General features: G+C 37.0%; 2 protein-coding genes across 4 annotated transcripts; both read left to right on the top strand.

The window, feature by feature from the left end:
• Positions 1 to 4,867: 4,867 nt before the first annotated feature.
• Positions 4,868 to 14,504, top strand: LOC126629110 (cullin-associated NEDD8-dissociated protein 1-like). Of its 3 annotated transcripts, none has more exons than XM_050298996.1 (29): positions 4,868 to 5,035; positions 5,445 to 5,541; positions 5,691 to 5,860; positions 6,414 to 6,621; positions 7,242 to 7,407; positions 7,742 to 7,871; positions 8,083 to 8,197; positions 8,340 to 8,497; positions 8,600 to 8,723; positions 8,809 to 8,859; positions 8,935 to 9,017; positions 9,353 to 9,437; positions 9,516 to 9,617; positions 9,714 to 9,812; positions 9,990 to 10,100; positions 10,186 to 10,269; positions 10,360 to 10,500; positions 10,619 to 10,711; positions 10,840 to 10,961; positions 11,076 to 11,235; positions 11,321 to 11,560; positions 11,870 to 12,118; positions 12,207 to 12,383; positions 12,488 to 12,634; positions 12,815 to 12,931; positions 13,222 to 13,390; positions 13,493 to 13,570; positions 13,653 to 13,791; positions 13,963 to 14,504. In XM_050298996.1, the coding sequence occupies exons 2-29, from the start codon at positions 5,506 to 5,508 to the stop codon at positions 14,057 to 14,059; spliced, it is 3,651 nt and encodes a 1,216-aa protein (XP_050154953.1). In that variant the 5' UTR covers positions 4,868 to 5,035; positions 5,445 to 5,505; the 3' UTR covers positions 14,060 to 14,504. The 3 variants fall into 3 exon arrangements, with proteins under 3 accessions (XP_050154953.1, XP_050154954.1, XP_050154955.1); XM_050298997.1 differs by having other exon boundaries at positions 4,869 to 5,035; positions 5,452 to 5,541; XM_050298998.1 differs by having other exon boundaries at positions 4,876 to 5,035; positions 5,449 to 5,541.
• A 1,327-nt stretch (positions 14,505 to 15,831) lies between these two features.
• On the top strand, positions 15,832 to 18,040 carry LOC126628708 (VAN3-binding protein-like). The gene is made up of 7 exons (XM_050298491.1): positions 15,832 to 16,070; positions 16,158 to 16,244; positions 16,399 to 16,488; positions 16,723 to 17,245; positions 17,329 to 17,439; positions 17,522 to 17,623; positions 17,703 to 18,040. Exons 2-7 carry the CDS (start codon positions 16,167 to 16,169, stop codon positions 17,867 to 17,869), a joined length of 1,071 nt encoding a protein of 356 aa, XP_050154448.1. The 5' UTR covers positions 15,832 to 16,070; positions 16,158 to 16,166; the 3' UTR covers positions 17,870 to 18,040.
• Positions 18,041 to 18,218: the final 178 nt, after the last annotated feature.

Raw genomic sequence — 18,218 nt, forward strand, 5'->3', positions numbered from 1 at the left:
ATTGAAATTTTGAAGGATTTTAATTCTTTTAATGAATTTAGGGGTATTCATTCAGGATTTTAAGTGATTCTCTGAAATTCAAGGTGTATTCAATTATAATTTTAAGATAGTTTATTAAAATCCTTAGAAATTCGGGTGTATTCAATTAGGATTTTAAATAAGTTTATAACATTCCAGATGTATTCAATTAGAAATTTATTTTAAAAAAATTAAGAGAGTTGAGTTGAGGAATTTGAGAGAATTTGAGAGATTTCGTAGTGTATTTTAAGCATCCACAAATCTCAATTATCCTCATGAGATTTCGAAGGAATTGAATCAAAATTTTATATGAAATATCTACAAATCAATTAAACTCTATAAAAATCCATGAATTTATAAATTCATTAAAGTCCCTCAAATTCTCAACTGAATACATCTCATTCGGTTTTCAAAAGCACTTTAAGGTTTTAAGTTTTATTCCTCTTGGAGTGAAGCACGATACTACAGTGGATGGTTTGTTGGTAGATGAGGGGTGTGTCCAATGGAATGGGGATTTAATTAAGTGCATGTTCTACGAGGAAGAGGCAAAGCTGATTCTGAGCATTCCCTTGAGTTATTTCAAGCCACCATAGCAGTTAGGTTGGGTTGCAGAGAAGGATGGAATGTTTTTGACAAAAAGTGCTTACTTGGTGGCTCGGTCGGGTGGAAATATAAGTGGGGATGAAACCACTAGTTCTGAAATGAATGGGGGGTTTGAAACATATGCGTATGGCAGTGCTGTCTAAATGCCTTACCAACTAGAGAAAATTTGATGAGAAGAAAGGTGATCACAACTGCTACTTGTCATTTTTTGTGATGGATAAACGGAAAGTGTTGAACATGCGTTATTGGAATGCCCTAGATTAGCGTCTATCTGATTTTCTAGCCCATTATGTTTGAGGACAGAAAGACAATTCCATGGTAGTTTCCGTATGTGGCTGGTAGAGGTGGCGGGATTACTTGCCTGTCAAAGCTTTGACTCAGTTTTGATATTGATATGGAATATCTGGAAGGAACGTAACTCTTTTTTATGGAATGGGAAGGCATTGAATTAGGTGGATATTATTTGTAAGTCCCACGCATGGTTGCAGGAATTTAGGAAATGACATAGTCCTAAAAAGGGCAGCTAACAGACCACCCCTCAAAAATAGGAGAAACCTAGTGTGGGCTGGTTTAAATGTAACTTCGATGGCGCATGAGACGAGCTAGGTGAGTTATAGGGTATTACTGTGGTGATTCAGCTACAACTATGCATTTCAGAGGGGTCAGCTCGGCAGTTTTGGCTGAGATCATGGCTGCTCGGGCAGCAGTTCTTTTTGCTTGTAACCTGGGAGTAATGTAGTTGGAAGTGCATGGGGATGTAATGTTGGTTATCAATGTTTTGCAAAGTGACACGGCAGCTCTAAGCAATGGTACGTTTGGTAATATTTTGAATTATGCTAGTTAAATGTTGAAGTCTTTTCTGAATTGGAAGGCCACATTTGGTCGACGTGAGACGAGCAAGATTGCATATCGGCTCGTGAGATTGGGCTTAATGAGGGATACTCAAGTTTTATGGTTTGAAGAACCTTCTAATCTCTGATTTGCTTTTTGAAGATAGAATTATTATTTAATTTAGAGGTGTAGTGCATTATTTTTCCCTTGAACCAGGTTGAAATCCCTGGCAAGGTTTTTATTGAGGCCCATTGCTAGCTCCATATCCTTGTTGCTTGTACGGTTTCTTTCTCATTTATGGAATATTGTACTTCTTTCAAAAAAAATAAAAAATAAATAAATGTTGCTTCTTGCATGAAATAATTCAAATGTTTTTCCATAATTCACTTGAATATGATTGATTTCAAAATCATTTTTAATAAAAACGCTTTCAGTCATCTTAAAAACACTTCCAAATAAGCCTTTAGATATTCACTAAATTCTATTTAACCCAATTGGTCCTTCAACTTTAACCCAATTGGAGTAATGATCTCTTAACTAAAAATCTATTACCATGCAATGGTCCCTCAACTCATCAAAATGTCCAGTTATGATCATTTTTGTCAACTCCATTAGAATTTATGTCAAAATGAGTTACGTGCCGTATATGTGAGGCTAAATCAACGTTCAAATATGGAAAATCAAATAAGAAAAAATTGTATTAATGATCTCTAAACTTTAATTCAACTAGAGAAATTGTCCCTCAAGTTTAACTCAATTAGAGCAATGGTCCTTTAACTTTAACCTAATTGTAGTAATAGTCCTTCAAACGTAACTTATTTTGACATAATTTTGACATAGTTGGCGAAAAAGATCATAACGGCACATTTTGATGAGTTGAGGGACCATTGTTCAAATTTGATTAAAATTGAGGGACCATTACTACAATTTACTCAATTTTTTTTAGATTAGTAACAACTTTTCTCATTCAATAGTTTTACTTAAAATTTTAGTCCAAAATTAAAAAAATTGATTTTAAGCAAACTTTTTGGTAACTTCATAATTTTTTTTATGTAGATTATCTTAATTTATTTGTTAGACATTTTAACATAAAAATATTTAAATAATAAAAAATCATTAAACCTACCTTATTATTACACATATGCACCATATGAAAGAACATAAAAAACCCCACAACCAGTGGCGAAGCCAGAATTTCTCGGGGGGAAGGGCGAACTTAAAATAGTGCAAGGTTAAAGAAAAATGGTAACAGCTAAATCTTTTTATATAGTAATGTCTTTCATAATTAATCAATACAAACAAATTACAATTGTTGACGGCGAGGTTTCATGTCATGAAAACGTCGCATAATATGCTCATTATCAATAAAAGTAAATACATCTCTCTCAATGTAAACAAGCATGCTATCACTCAACCATTGATCTCCCATTTTGTTATGTAATGGTGTTTTCACAATCTTCATAGCAGAAAAAGCTCTTTTCATAGCACAAAATGGCGACACCCTCAATTCCCTTTGCAACGGTTACAAAAGCTAGTTGAAGTTGGTGTGCAAAACAATGAACATAAAATGCTTAAGGATACTTGTTCAAAATCTTTGTTGTAAGGCCATTTAGCTCACCTTTCATATTATTAGCTCCATCATAGCTTTGTCCATGTAACTTGGACATACTAGCTCCACGTTTGATAAGATTATTTTCGTTTGGCTAGCCTAACCTAAGAATAATTTACGGAAGTTGGAGATCTTTTGCAGAAAGCTAAAACTTCGACGTTGTCCAAAAATTTGACTCATCCAAAGCAAGATTAAAAAGCCACTCAGACTTAGTACCACGATCTAAGTGAGAGGCCTTAAGTTTGATGAGAGTAAAACAATTATAAAAAAAAGGTCAAATCCAAGAGAAAATGTAATCACTGAATAGTATGATAAATATGTTTGCTAGTGACAATTGCTGCACTAAATTTTCCAACTCAATCATTGTATATTCACAAAGTTGAAGTACATTTGTTCTTCTAATCTGATAACCAAAACTTGTTAGCCTTACATCAGTCCCGGAGTAAAAGAAGTTGATGATTTCGAATAACGTTCAAGGAGTGACAATGGCGACCATCCTCATGGATGTTCGTGCTAGTTAGACCAGCAATATTTAATCTAGCTGCTGATTCATACACATCAACCATTTCCTTCGACATGAAACCTTTTCGAGGAGACTCAATGCATCTTCTTGTAGAGAATCTGTTCCCCAAGACAAGATCTCCAACATTGGCTTTATGGCATCAGCCTCATGCAAGACGCTGGCTCCTCTTTAAGGAGAGGCTTTGACAACCAATGTCGAAAAAGTTTAAATTGCTTCGATGGCAGTTTCATACACTTCTCCCGATAACAGCCTCACCAAGTCAGGCAAAGCTTTTGCTTCCAAAAGACAGAATATGGAAGTCACACTGCAGATACCACCGTGCGTTGAGCATAGTGGAGCGTTCGATGGCTTGAAACAGGACCAGCAACCGGTGGGTTTGGAGACAGTGGTGAGCTTTGGAGACAGTGGTCCCCTCTATACATATTTTTTTTCTTTTCCCCACTTATACGAAACGGCACGGTTTCTTTTCCCCATTTATACGAAACAGCACTTGGGTGTTTTGAAAAAAAATTCAACAGAGCAGAACTGCAGCACCGGCGCTGTACCAGATGAGACGAAGAGCAGCAGCAGGAGGGGAGGGGCGGGCCAGCGCTCCAGCCTTGTTTTTCCGGCGAGGGGAGTGGCGGCCGCCACTCCTCGCCCTCACGTGGCTTCGCCACTGCCCACAACCAACCCAATTCTTAAACAGAAATACATAGATGGGTAGAAAGAAAAAAAGGAATAATTGTTTGACGATAATTGATTTTGTGTGAATGTTTGAACAAATACATTGGAATTTATAGAGTTTTTTTAGTGAATTTTGATTAAAATAAAATTTTAAACTATGTCCAATTTTGGGTTGTAGATTTTTGTTTTACCATTAGATTTGATCGTCTCAATCATTGGATTTAATGTATTTATAAATTTGATTTTTGAAGAATGGAATATAGAACGTTGGTTTAACTAACTATACAACCACGTGGGCTCTCCAATAAAAAAATAATTGCTGGTTTTTTTGCAACAACATTAGCAACTGGTTCCACAACTTGGCTCATTTTCTGGAATAAATTTGGTATAAAATAAGTTTTAACCAAAAAAATTCTTTGAGCCAAATGATTGGAGAAGTTTGAGCGAGTTTAAAACTTAAATTTGGTTTGATATGTTTTTAAAATATAATTTTTTGTTTTTAAAACAATAAATATTAAATAATTTAGCTAAATTAATCTTTTTTAAAACAAAAAATATTGTATCCAAGAACTATGCCTAAATAATTGGATTAAAAAATAAGGCGTGGTTTGGATACCAAATTATTCCAGGTGGGGGGATGATATTGCGGATCTGGGGTCGAGTGCCTTATACAGGTATATAAAAGCCCCTTCCCTTCCACACAAACTCTCTCCTCCACCATCCCCTACAATATACCACCTTACTGACTCACTGAGCTCGTCGTCTCCGGCCGCCGCAAACCGCCGGTAAGCTTCTCTCTCGTCTTCTGTTTTCTTCCCATGCGATTCAACTCGTTTCAATTTCCCCGTTTTCAGTTTATGCTTCTCGTTTTTGTTTGGCTATTTGTTTGTGATAGAATATTTGAGAAGCGTTGGATCGTTTGATGAACTGATATGTTATGGATTGTTGATAGTTTTGTTAAACGGGGTAGCTTTTAGTTTGGCAATGTCGCTAGGGTTAGTGTTTATCATGGATTGAGTTGTTTCTGTTACTGATTTCTGATTGGCAGCTAGGGTTTCCTTTTCTGTTGGGTTGCACGACGTATTTGTTTAATTTCTTTTGTGGTGTATGTATATAATGTGTACTGTGTTTTGTAATTTTTTATTATATAATCTTGGAATTTCATTTTTGTTTCTTGTTATATTTGGATATAAGTAAGCAGTGACACTTTTTCGAGTTCGCTGCGCACAGCACCCCTTCATATAGCATTGCCGAAATGGCGAACTTAGCAATGACCGGTATACTGGAGAAGGTATGTTCCTTTGAAGCTTGTGTTTCCTTGATAGACACTAATTTGTTTCTAGGAGCATGTTTGTTGGTGAAAGGAAGATGAATTCTCACCTGTTGTTTCAGCTAGCAGTACGTGTGATATGTTTTGATTTGTTTGAGTTTGTTTTGCAGATGACGGGCAAGGATAAGGATTTCAGATATATGGCTACTTCTGATTTACTGAACGAATTAAACAAAGATAGTTTTAAAGCTGATTCTGATCTGGAGATAAAGTTGACAAGTATTATTATACAGCAACTTGATGATGTTGCTGGTGATGTATCTGGATTGGCCGTGAAATGGTATGGAATTTTTGTATGATTTTACCTATTACACAAACAGAGTTGATTTTCCTCTTATCTGTTGGTTACACCATGCTTTAATTCAATTCACTGTTCACTGTTGTCATTGCTGTGCAAGTATGGTTCTGACTAGTGTTTGCAAATGATTATACAACTGTTATTGGTGGATTTTAATAAAGAATTTTACAAACTTATAAAGCTTTCTTAGTTCTTTGCTAGTAAAGTAACCTTTGCATAAGTTTTAGATATATTGTCAGAGTTTGTAGGTTGATTAATAGAATGTTATGGAAGTCTCTGCAGAAGTTTCAGCCATGGATGCTTTCAAGTATCATGTCCTCAATTATCAAACTCACATCTCCAAATGGAAGTGTCCTACTAATCATAAAAAAAACTAGTCATAACCTTTCATTGACACCTTATTTTGTTTTGGCGTATACTGTTTGGATGAGTAGAATATTTGGAATAAAATTTTATGATACGGAAATGCTGCAGTTGAAGATTTATGCAACATTTAATTTGATTCTTTGTCTGTTATTTTTATGTAATACTGCAGTCTCGTTCCATTAGTTAAGAAGGTCAGCGAGCCACGAGTTGTGGAGATGACAAATAAGCTTTGTGAGAAATTGCTAAAGGACAAGGATCATCGTGATATTGCAAGCATAGCTTTGAAGACTATTATTGCTGAAATTTCCACTCAGTCTCTTGCCCAGTCTATTCTTCTATCTATTTTGCCGCAGTTGGTTAAAGGAATTACTGATCCAGTGAGTTAATAGATCTTATCCTTTTCACTTTATCATAGATATTTTTTCCCTTTTGGGTACATACTCTTTCTATTATTTAATAAGTTAAGTTCTGTCTACTAACTTGGAAATGAAGTAACTAATGAGATTGATGATTTGCACATGCATTCAACAAATTCACATCCATGGTGACCGTAGTGATGTTTGAAATTTGTAAGTAGCCACACTTTGGAATGTGTGAAGGCTGTCTAAACAATGAAAAGGTTTTATAAGTTTGCAATTTTACAATGACAAAGAATTGATGTGTGTTTATCTTGGTATTTTTATTTTGTTTTTAGCAACTTTGTTAGTAGAAGGGCAATTGGTTCTGCAGGCTGTCTGTGAACTGGAATAACAGAATGAAAATTGGGGTAATACCTGAAGGGGAAAGGAAATGAATGATTTATATCCCTTAGTTAATTGATATGTGATCTTGTTTGAATAAAGGCTCATAAACTAGTGATTAATTCAATAAAAGGGTTGTGCTATCTTTCATTTCCTCTGTTGTCATCTGTTGTCATCTGTTATTCCATTTTTGCTTTTACTATTCCTAGATGCCAACTTTTGGTGTTTATTTCTGATTTATTGTGCTGTAATCCCAGGGAATGAACCATGAGATCAAATGTGAATGTCTTGATAACTTATGTGATGTTCTTCATAAGTTTGGCAATTTAATGGCAACTGATCATGAGCTGCTATTAAGTGCTCTCTTGTCTCAGTTGAGCTACAATCAAGCCAGCGTGAGGAAGAAAACTGTGTCATGCATTGGTAAGATTCACTGGTTCTTTTGCACTCACTAAGCCCATAATACTAGTTCAAGAGGGTCATGTGGTTGATCACATCAACGTTATTTTGCTTTGCCTGAAACAAGTACAAGTTGTTTTGAAGATCTAAACACAAATAGTCTGTTTATACTTTTTTGGGTTCTTGTTATTTATTTCTGAAATCTAAAAGTTGTCCTAGATTGTAATTAATCATCTTTTCCAAAGAAACATGTACACAATACCATGTATTGAGAAACCTGTTCATTCTTGTGGAAGTTGGTGTTGGCAAGTCTATAATGAAATAGTAGATTAAACTGTACAAATTGTTTTGCCTTCAGCTTCCCTTGCATCGAGCTTGTCAGATGATCTGTTAGCAAAGGCAACCACTGAAGTTGTCCAGAAATTGAGAAATAAAGGCACAAAATCAGAAATGACTCGAACAAATATTCAGATGATTGGTGCTTTAAGGTGAGCTTTGTGGGTTTTAATGAAATGCCTTTGGTTCCATTTCCCCATTTATAGCTGGGGTAATAAAGGCTGATGTTATTCACTTTCAAGTGGGGAGTAATGTATGGCCAAAAGAAGTGGGGTAGATGACTATAACCATGGATATACAAGTATCTGATTTTAGTCATAGAGTAACTTACTTTTGGTAACTAGTTTATATCACTGTGTGCAGTCGTGCTGTTGGATATCGTTTTGGACCCCATCTTGCTGACACTGTCCCAGTGTTAATTAATTACTGCACAAGTGCATCAGAGAATGACGAGGAGCTTCGTGAATACAGCTTGCAGGTACTGTATGTTTGTTCTGTATTGTTTTTAGATTTTTCTGTTTATTTCCAGGACTATATAAAAGGTGTGTTATGTATATACCGATTTTATTATACCTATATTTATAAATTTGGTTTATGCTCATATATGCTTTTGACTGCAGGCATTAGAGAGTTTTCTGCTTAGGTGCCCCAGGGACATTTCTCCGTATTGTGATGAAATTCTTCATCTTAACTTGGAATATCTAAGTTATGACCCAAACTTCACTGATAACATGGAAGAAGATACTGATGATGAAACTCATGAGGAGGAGGAAGATGAGTACGTGTTCACTATGTTTGACGTTATAATTGATTCATAGTCACAGACCCAGAGGTATTCAATAAAATTTCTAGTTATTCTGTCTTCTTTATTATGTTATAGTGGGAGTGCGACAGAATATACAGATGATGAAGATGTCAGCTGGAAAGTTCGTAGAGCAGCAGCTAAATGCTTATCGGCATTAATTGTATCACGTCCTGAGATGCTATCAAAGCTGTATGGGGAGGTATCTTTGAAATAGCTCTTCAATTATGTTTTTTTTTTTTTTTTCACATGATATTATTAATATGTGGGTTTCTGCTTTTCTGCAGGCTTGTCCGAAATTAATTGACAGATTTAAAGAGAGGGAGGAAAATGTCAAGGTAAGCCAGAATGAACATCTGTTAGTTTTCCATTGAGCTTCATGGGGTTGATTATCTGATAATATTTCTCTGCAGATGGACATTTTCAATACATTCACTGAACTGTTGCAACAAACTGGAAATGTTACAAAAGGACAAAATGACATAAATGAACAGAGGTAACTTAGTTGTACACTTGTGCGTGATCCTATTGTCAAATCACACGCAGTTTGTTTTCGTTCTTACCTCCTATCTAGCATTTTCTTAGATGAGTATGGTTTTAGAAATTTTAGATTCTTAACTAGGGAATTGATTATTATAAATGTTTTGTGTATAGTTCTCATAACTGCTTTCTTTTACTCTATGATCATCTTCCACAACTTTAGAGAGATTGCTCTGTCAGCAACTCCTTGGGATTTCAATTTCTTTTTCCCCATTGCTTGAGTTGCATGGTTTTTCTCGTTATCAAGAATACATGATGTGATATTGGCTAAATTATTGGCATATTTTGCAGTCCAAGGTGGCTACTGAAGCAAGAAGTGCCAAAGATCATCAGATCTATAAATAGGCAGCTACGTGAGAAATCTATCAAGACAAAGGTTGGAATATCTGATGCCCCTATCGGATGGGTTCATTATGGACATATTATGAACTATATAACATTGATCTATTTGCAGGTTGGCGCGTTTTCCGTTTTGAAAGAACTTGTGGTGGTCTTGCCAGATTGCCTGGCGGATCACATTGGCTCACTCATTCCCGGAATTGAAAAGGCATTAAATGTAAGTACTATTCTCTCAAACTGGAAGTTTATTCCCCATTAGTTTAATATAATTTTCTCTAATGCTGATATTTGTTCTCTTTAATTTTCTTTCTAGGATAAGTCCTCTACCTCCAATTTGAAGATTGAAGCTCTTATATTTACAAGATTGGTCTTGGCATCGCATTATCCTTCTGTTTTCCATCCTTACATCAAGGTAAGTACAGTAATTCTTACGTTTATGCTATGCTATGAATATGCTGATATGATACAGATTTTTTTTTTTATTGAAATATATTGCAGTTAATTACATTATGATAGTGAGAAATAGACCACAAGGTGCATTTTGTGTAGGTACGGTGACGGTATAATTTATAAACTGATATTATTGCAGGCTCTTTCTAGTCCTGTTTTATCTGCTGTGGGGGAGCGTTATTACAAAGTCACAGCTGAGGCATTAAGAGTGTGTGGGGAACTTGTCCGTGTGGTTCGCCCAAATATTGAGGTGAATTAATTGGCACCCTTAGGCACTTTAGGTTTGATGCATTGTCAAACCACTTTGCTTAAATTATTTGGCTTTTTTCATGTAGGGAGTTGGTTTTGACTTCAAACCTTACGTTCATCCAATATATAATGCCATAATGTCACGCTTGACAAACCAAGATCAAGATCAGGTCAGTAAAATTCCTCTTAGATTGTACTTTACGAATAATTTGTCTTAAATGGTTATGTCTGTATTGTTGCTCATGTCCATTCTTATTCAGGAGGTCAAGGAATGTGCTATATCTTGCATGGGTCTAGTTGTGTCAACATTTGGGGATAACCTTGATGTTGAGTTACCTGTATGCCTTCCTGTGCTTGTTGATCGAATGGGAAACGAGATTACTCGACTTACAGCTGTGAAGGTAATTCTGCGCATGTTCATTTTTTTTGGGCTTTCTGTTCTTGAGGCATACACACGGGACTCTCTATTTCAATGTTTATGTGTTTAGTTTTTAAGGTCTTAAGTGCTTTGGTTTCCAGGCATTTGCCGTCATTGCCGCTTCTCCGCTGAAAATAGATCTGTCCTGTGTGTTGGAGCAAGTGATTGCGGAGTTGACTGCATTCCTAAGGAAGGTGCGGTAATTTGCTTAATTTGATGTTGAATTGATACTTTGTACAAATATTTTTTCTTACATTTGTCTTAGAACCCCTCAAACATGTATGTAATTTTTTCTAACATTCTTTGCCTTTGTGGAAATCAGGCTAATCGGCCTTTAAGACAGGCAACATTGGGGACCTTGAATTCCCTAATTGTTGCTTACGGCGACAAAATTGGTTCAGCAGCTTATGAAGTTATTATTGTAGAGCTTGCTACACTGATAAGGTTCTGTTGCTGCTTCACCATTTTTTTTCATTTGTTCTTTCCATAGTATTGTCTGATCAGTAGCTGGGTGCTTTAGTTTCTGAACCCTAATTTCCTGTCAATACCCCTTTACAGTGATTCAGACTTGCATATGACGGCCCTTGCCCTGGAACTCTGCTGCACCTTGATGGCTGACAGGTCAAGCCCAGTTGTTGGTTTGGCTGTTAGAAGCAAAGTTCTTCCGCAAGCACTAACATTAATTAGAAGCTCATTGCTGCAGGGGCAAGCCCTTTCGGTAAAAAATTTCTATCTAGCGGGTGTTTTGTTATGATATTGAAACATTGCACATGTTTGAGAACATACTTTGTTGAATAATGCAGGCTTTGCAAAACTTTTTTGCTTCCTTGGTGTATTCTGCAAATACAAGTTTTGATGCCTTGCTAGACTCTCTTCTTTTGAGTGCTAAACCATCTCCTCAGTTGGGTGGGGTTGCAAAGCAAGCTTTGTATTCAATAGCTCAATGTGTGGCCGTCCTTTGCCTTGCTGCTGGTGACAAGCAATGTTCATCTACCGTGAAAATGCTCACTGAAATTCTCAAAGATGACAGCACTACAAATTCAGTAAGTCGTCGTGTTTGGAAAAAAGATGAAATCAACTCAATTATGGTTATATTCACAGATGACAGTGATTTGGTGGTGTACGCAAACTGTCATTGTAAAGTTGGGGTAGTCTAATAGATTTTTGATAAGTTATTATTATTTGGTCATCTTTAAAGGTGGCAATGGTTTGGTGATTGATTGTAGAGATTATTATAAATATTTAGGTGGTTTGGGGTAGAATGATGGGATTTAGTGGATTTATTAGTATTATTTATTGCTATAAACTATTTTTGAGCCCAGTATAATTGCTTTCTTTTTATTATGATATAGGCTAAGCAGCACCTTGCTTTGCTGTGTCTCGGGGAGATTGGGAGGCGGAAAAATCTAGGCTCCCACGACCATATAGAGAATATTGTCATTGAGTCCTTTCAATCTCCTTTCGAAGAGATTAAATCTGCAGCCTCCTATGCTCTTGGCAATATTGCTGTTGGTAACCTACTCAAGTATTTGCCTTTTATATTGGACCAGATTGACAATCAGCAGAAAAAACAGTACCTCTTGCTTCATTCTCTGAAGGAGGTGCATTCTTCTGAACTTTAAGAGCCTGATTTTGTTACCTGTATTGTCTGTTTTGTCATATTTAAGTTTGTATTCATCCATTTTCCAGGTCATAGTAAGGCAATCTGTAGATAAAGCAGAGTTTCCAGATTCCAGTGTTGAGAAGATACTTAATTTACTTTTTAATTACTGTGAAAGCGAGGAAGAGGGTGTTCGCAACGTTGTAGCTGAGTGTCTTGGTAAAATAGCACTTATTGAACCCACAAAACTTGTTCCTGCACTGAAGGTATTTTATCAAATGACCCTGTGCCTTCTGCCTAAGCTTTGTTATTAAAATATTTGATGGGTTACACTTTCATATCTGTGTTTTCTAATCCTAAGTTTCTATAGGTACGAACAACCAGTCCAGCTGCTTTCACAAGAGCTACTGTTGTCATTGCAGTTAAATATTCGATAGTTGAGAGGCCGGAGAGGATAGATGAGATATTGTATCCTGAAATTGCATCATTCCTGATGCTTATTAAGGATCATGACCGGGTTAGTCTTAGATTTCTGATGCTTGATAAACTAAATAAAGTGCTTTGGGTTTTAAACCATCTTTCAGTTTTTCGTTTCCCTTGATTGTTTCTGTTTTTCAATATTGTGTTAGCTGTTATGTTCTCGGTTGGTTTGGACTTTTAGATTTTTTGGTGACTGATGTGGTATGGTCTAATGCAGCATGTGAGGCGTGCGGCTGTGTTGGTTTTAAGTACATTTGCCCACAATAAGCCAAATCTGATCAAGGGGCTCCTGCCAGAGTTGTTGCCGCTTCTTTATGATCAAACTGTAATCAAGGTTGGTTGACTGTTCTGAACTTATCCCTCTGTTATGTGGTTGCTAGACTGCCTTTGCAGAATAGAGGACATTCATGCTATTACTATTCTTCTAAAAAAAAAATGCTATTACTACATTTATAGCATTATTATCTGTCTTACGTAGAAGTCCGAGTTACAGCTGTCACTGGATTTGTATCAGTTGATCTTGAATGCTCCATATTATATGCAACACCGCCATCTATCATTCATTCATTTGTTTTACTTAGCCATGGGTTGATCTCTTATTTAGCTTGAAAATCCTGGATGCAGAAAGAATTGATCAGGACAGTTGATCTCGGCCCTTTTAAGCACATTGTAGATGATGGACTTGAGTTAAGGAAGGCTGCATTTGAATGTGTGGACACATTGCTGGATAGTTGTCTTGATCAAGTGAACCCTTCGTCTTTTATTGTTCCTTATCTTAGATCTGGTCTGGATGGTGAGTTTCGTTTTTGTTCATGCATATTTGAAGATGGATGGTTAGCAGGTGGTGCTTATTAAATTTATTACCTTGTAAACTGAATTGGATTCAATTTTCCAGATCATTATGATGTTAAGATGCCTTGCCATCTTATCCTCTCAAAGCTTGCGGACAAGTGTCCATCTGCCGTACTGGCAGGTCAGTTAATTTACTGATTTTTCTTTCCTAAGATTCAGAAGTTATGGCGTTAATTTGCAATCTAAAATTTTCTATCCTTCAGTGCTGGACTCGTTGGTGGATCCTCTCCAAAAAACTATCAACTTTAAGCCAAAGCAAGATGCTGTCAAGCAAGAAGTAGACCGCAATGAAGACATGATTCGCAGCGCTCTGAGAGCTATTGCATCCTTGCATCGTATAAGGTTTTGCCCCTGCTTTATATCCTAGCCCCCCTGTACATTCTGCACAAAATTCATGTTTCTTCTCCTTCTCCTTTCCGTACAGTATTTTGCTTTCCTTGCTCTGTGTGCATGGCATTCGTTTTGACATTGAATGAACCGTCTAATCCTTTGTTATACGTTGTTATCCTGCAGCGGTGGAGATTGCAGCCTTAAGTTCAAGAACCTTATGAATGAAATTTTAAAATCTCAAACGCTCGGTGACAAGTATGTTTCTATCCGAAATGAATGACCTGCCTGTCTTGCTGTAGTCCACAACGAATGAAAGAAAGGAGATTACATCTCTCTTGTTATCGGACATCTGCGGGCTTAAGAAGCTTTTCTGCGGCAGAACACAAGAAACAGATGGAGGCCATATGAACATGTTCTCTTATCGTAGAAACGCCGGTTATGGTTCTTGTATAGGTTTGAAGTAATTGCGTGGTTTTTAGCTTGTGCAACCGTATTTTTGTTGCGCGATCTCAGGATCAGTACCGTCCCCTCCCGAACTCTTCTATTCACCTGGTTAGGATCAAAATCGCCGAATTTTGTTTTCCGGTATGTTGGAGGAAGCAAGTTTACTACAGAAAACGCATGTATTGGTGTGGAATCTCTAAATTGTTATTGGAAGTTAAAATTTTCAAATTTATGTTCCAATTCACTTATTTTGATGATAAGTAAACTTACGGTTAACAAAATATGGTTTAAATTGTTGGTCTCTCTAGCATTAACTTATGTTTGACTGTGTTCGTGGCGTGGCATGCTGAGCAGCCCGGCCCCATGTTCCATGGTTAACAAACACTGTCGTTTGAAGCCGTTTTCATATACCCATATAAGAACGGAGGTGCCGTCTGGACGTATTAATCTTAGGAAAATTAACGAGAAAACTTTGAAAACTTTGAGTTTTAACGAAAAAGATAAAAAAGTGTTGTAAGCAAATAGTACTAAGATTGATTTTTTAAAGTAAAAATGTGGGTTTTCGTTAAAGTGAACCGTACCGGGAACTTTTCGTTAAAGTTCCCGTTAATCTTCTATTGGAATGAGAATTGATTTAGCACACATTTTATTAGGTTCTCACATATTTCTGTTTAATCATGATTGTTGTTTTTGTTTGATTTATTCAATCCAACGATGTCCTAAAATAAATATGTAGCAAACATCTGTTGGACATATTATGCCATTACGACTATATCTTGGTGGTTGCAATAATCTACAAGAAGCCAAAGCAAAATGCTTTCACACAAGAAGTAGACTACAACGAAGAGAGAAGCTCATATTTACTAAGGGTACTAAAATCAAGACATTTGTAGCCTTAGTCCATTCGTTTTCGCGTTCGAGGTCTAATATTTAATTCTCCGAAAGTAATCCAAGTTCTCTCTCATTTCATCTTAACCATAAACAATAACCTAAGTCGACATTTTATTGCACCAAATGAACAAAATAAAAGAGAAAAACTCATCATCATAATTGGTTGAAATCCGCAAACTGGTCTTCCATGCCTTGGGTGTTGAAGAGTATAAAAAATCTTACATCGAAAAATCCACAAAACTTTTTATGACACTTGATTCTTTTGTAATAAAACTCTTGTTTTCGTACAATTTAGATAGTGAGAAGACTTAATTCTAACGCAATTTCAATGAATTTAGTAGTCAATTGTAGCCCGTTTCTTTAAAAGGAACTTTAACAAAAAGCTCTGGTATTGTTCACTTTAACGAAAAATCATATTTTTACACTAAAAAGTCAATCCTAGTACTATTCATTTTACAACATCCTGAAGGACCATAAGTGCATCAAAATTGTAACTCATCCGCATGCATGTGCACGTGAAGCCCTTGCAACGATTGGGCAAAACGAAAATGGCACGTGACCGAGCCCTGTTTTAGTATGAAGAAGATGAAACGATTGGTCATCTTTCTTGCTTCCCACGTGACCATATCCCTAAATAGAACTACTCAAAATAATACTAGTAATTAAGCTATGGGATCTATTTGGGAAGAGTGTCACAGTTTTCACCCACCCTAGTTCCCTACCTTCCTCGGAAACTGCTAAAATTGTACACAACTAGCACTCCATGGGGATGATGAGGTTTCCTATTTAATCAACTCCTTTGTTTACTTGGGTTACTATTTTTTGTCATGCGAACTAGTTCTAAATCCTTATATTAAGGTTTTAGAGAAAGACGATACGCTACCGATCCCAACAACACGCTACTGATCTCAACGACACGCTATTAATCCCAACGACTGTCTGTCCTCGACTTTAAGGTAGGGAATTTTACGCAAAATAGTATGTATTGTACTTTGTTTTGTTAGGTTTCCGACGTGATACGGTCTTTTAATGCACATGTACAGGTAGCATTCATGGAGGAACTGCATAGGACAGTTGGAGCGGGCAGATCAGTCTCCTTTAAAACCCAGCAATACCAATCAACTAACACAGTGAGTTTATTGGCTTGAAAAGAGAATTAAAAAAGGGCGATCACAAGTTAATAAGACTCTGTTTTGCGAGAATCTGGATGAAAATTTGAGTTTATTTGAAATTAATTAATTTTTTTTTCTGTTGCTAATTATGTGGTGTGCAATGTACGTGGAGATTCCACACAGCCCAATTCATGCCATGGAGTTTCTCTGTCGCTCGTGGAGTTCATCTGCCTATAACTTTCAACAGATGTTCACATCAACTGTAAGAAGCTATACTGCTTTAATAAATCAATCGAATCAATGGGACATCGTTCACTTATGCGATTTTTACATTTTCATTTTTTCGTCTGCATTTGTCTCTTGATTCTCATTTGATTTATTTAATCTGGGAAACGAGGGAGGAGTACTGGAGAAGAAAATGAGAGTGCAAACATCACTTCTAGGCGGAACGCGAAGTTGTCTATACATTTTACCAAGATGATTGCTTAATTTGCAGGACGTGTCTCCTTCACATGACGACTGGAGTTCAGCGAAACAAGACGAAAAGCTGGACGATAAGTTTAGCTCAGGGGAACCCGAAGATACGAAACTGGTGATAGAAGAAGTTATAAATGAGTTTCCACTTCAGAGAAGAAGCAGTATGTTCAGCAGGGGATCATGGTGGGGAAGCAAATCCTTAACCAGCTTACTTAGACAGCAGAGACTGAAGAAGAAAGAAGATATCCGGCGTCACACAGCTAGCGTTCACGCAGCGCTCTCTGTCACACGCTTGGCTGCTGCGATTGCCAGTGTTGCAGCTTCCAAGAGCGGCATAGAATCAGTAGAAGTCGGTGAAGATGGCAACCCCATCATCATAGGCAACATTGTTGCTTCTGCGGCAGCTCTGGTTACTGCAGTATGTGCCGAAGCTGCAGAGTCGTTGGGTGCGCACACCACTCATGTTTCTTCTGCCATCAACTCAGGCTTGGCTATCCAGACCACCGGCGACATGATCACACTCACAGCTGCTGCTGCAACAAGTAATTCCCAATCCATCGAATGTTTCCTTCGCCAGAATCTGCATAAAAACATGGGTTTAACTTGACGAAATGATCCCTCGCAGGTTTAAGAGGAGCTGCAGCACTCAAAGCAAGAGCCATCCCGGATGCCTACTTTCCAAAAAACCGAAATTTGCTGGAAGTAAAAGCTGAACTATCAGTTGTCACTCCTTCTGGTAAGAATATACGGGACACATTTTTCAACCCCGTTGCTGTTATAAGAACGAAAAGAAGATAAATTCTTGTTTGCTGAAGCAGGAAGCAGAAGATACGGGTTGGCGGCCATATACTCGAAGCACAGTCAGCTCATTCTGAGCATTCAAAAGAAGCATCTGGGATTCTTAGCAACAAGAAAGGAGTGTAAGATCAAAGGCTTCTGATTTTCATTTCGTTTCGTTTTGTTTACAGTGAACTTACAGTTTCCTTACGATATTTCCAGATAAGATTTTGCGTGTGATGGAGGGATACCAGGAAGCTCAGGGTCACGGCAACTTTTCGATCTGCCTAAGGAGCAACAATGGAGATATCAAGCTCTTGTTTAAAGATGAAAACCAAACATTGGCCTGGACATCAAGCATTTCTAATCTCTTACAGATGCATAGTTGATGTTTGGCAAACCTGTAAAGGCTACAGTTTCTAATATTCAAACTCATCGTTTAACGACGGTGTTTCTTGCACACTGTCATTTGTATTGTTCTGAAGACCGTTCCATGGAACAAGACATTCTCCACAATAACAAGAAACTGCAACGAGTGCAGTTGCTTTGAGTTTCCGATATACAGCGAGATATCTTGCAAAATAACAGGACAATTTGTCTGTTCTCTAGATTAAAGCTACCAGAAGCACCAAAAAGGCCATGTTTTTTGTTTTCTCAACATTCCTAGTAGAGAAAAAGATGTATACATTGGCATGAATGCACAGTTCTTACAAGACATTCAAAAACACACGAGGCACA

This window comes from Malus sylvestris, chromosome 7 (assembly GCF_916048215.2).
Source record: "Malus sylvestris chromosome 7, drMalSylv7.2, whole genome shotgun sequence".
NCBI classification, from domain to species: domain Eukaryota; kingdom Viridiplantae; phylum Streptophyta; class Magnoliopsida; order Rosales; family Rosaceae; genus Malus; species Malus sylvestris.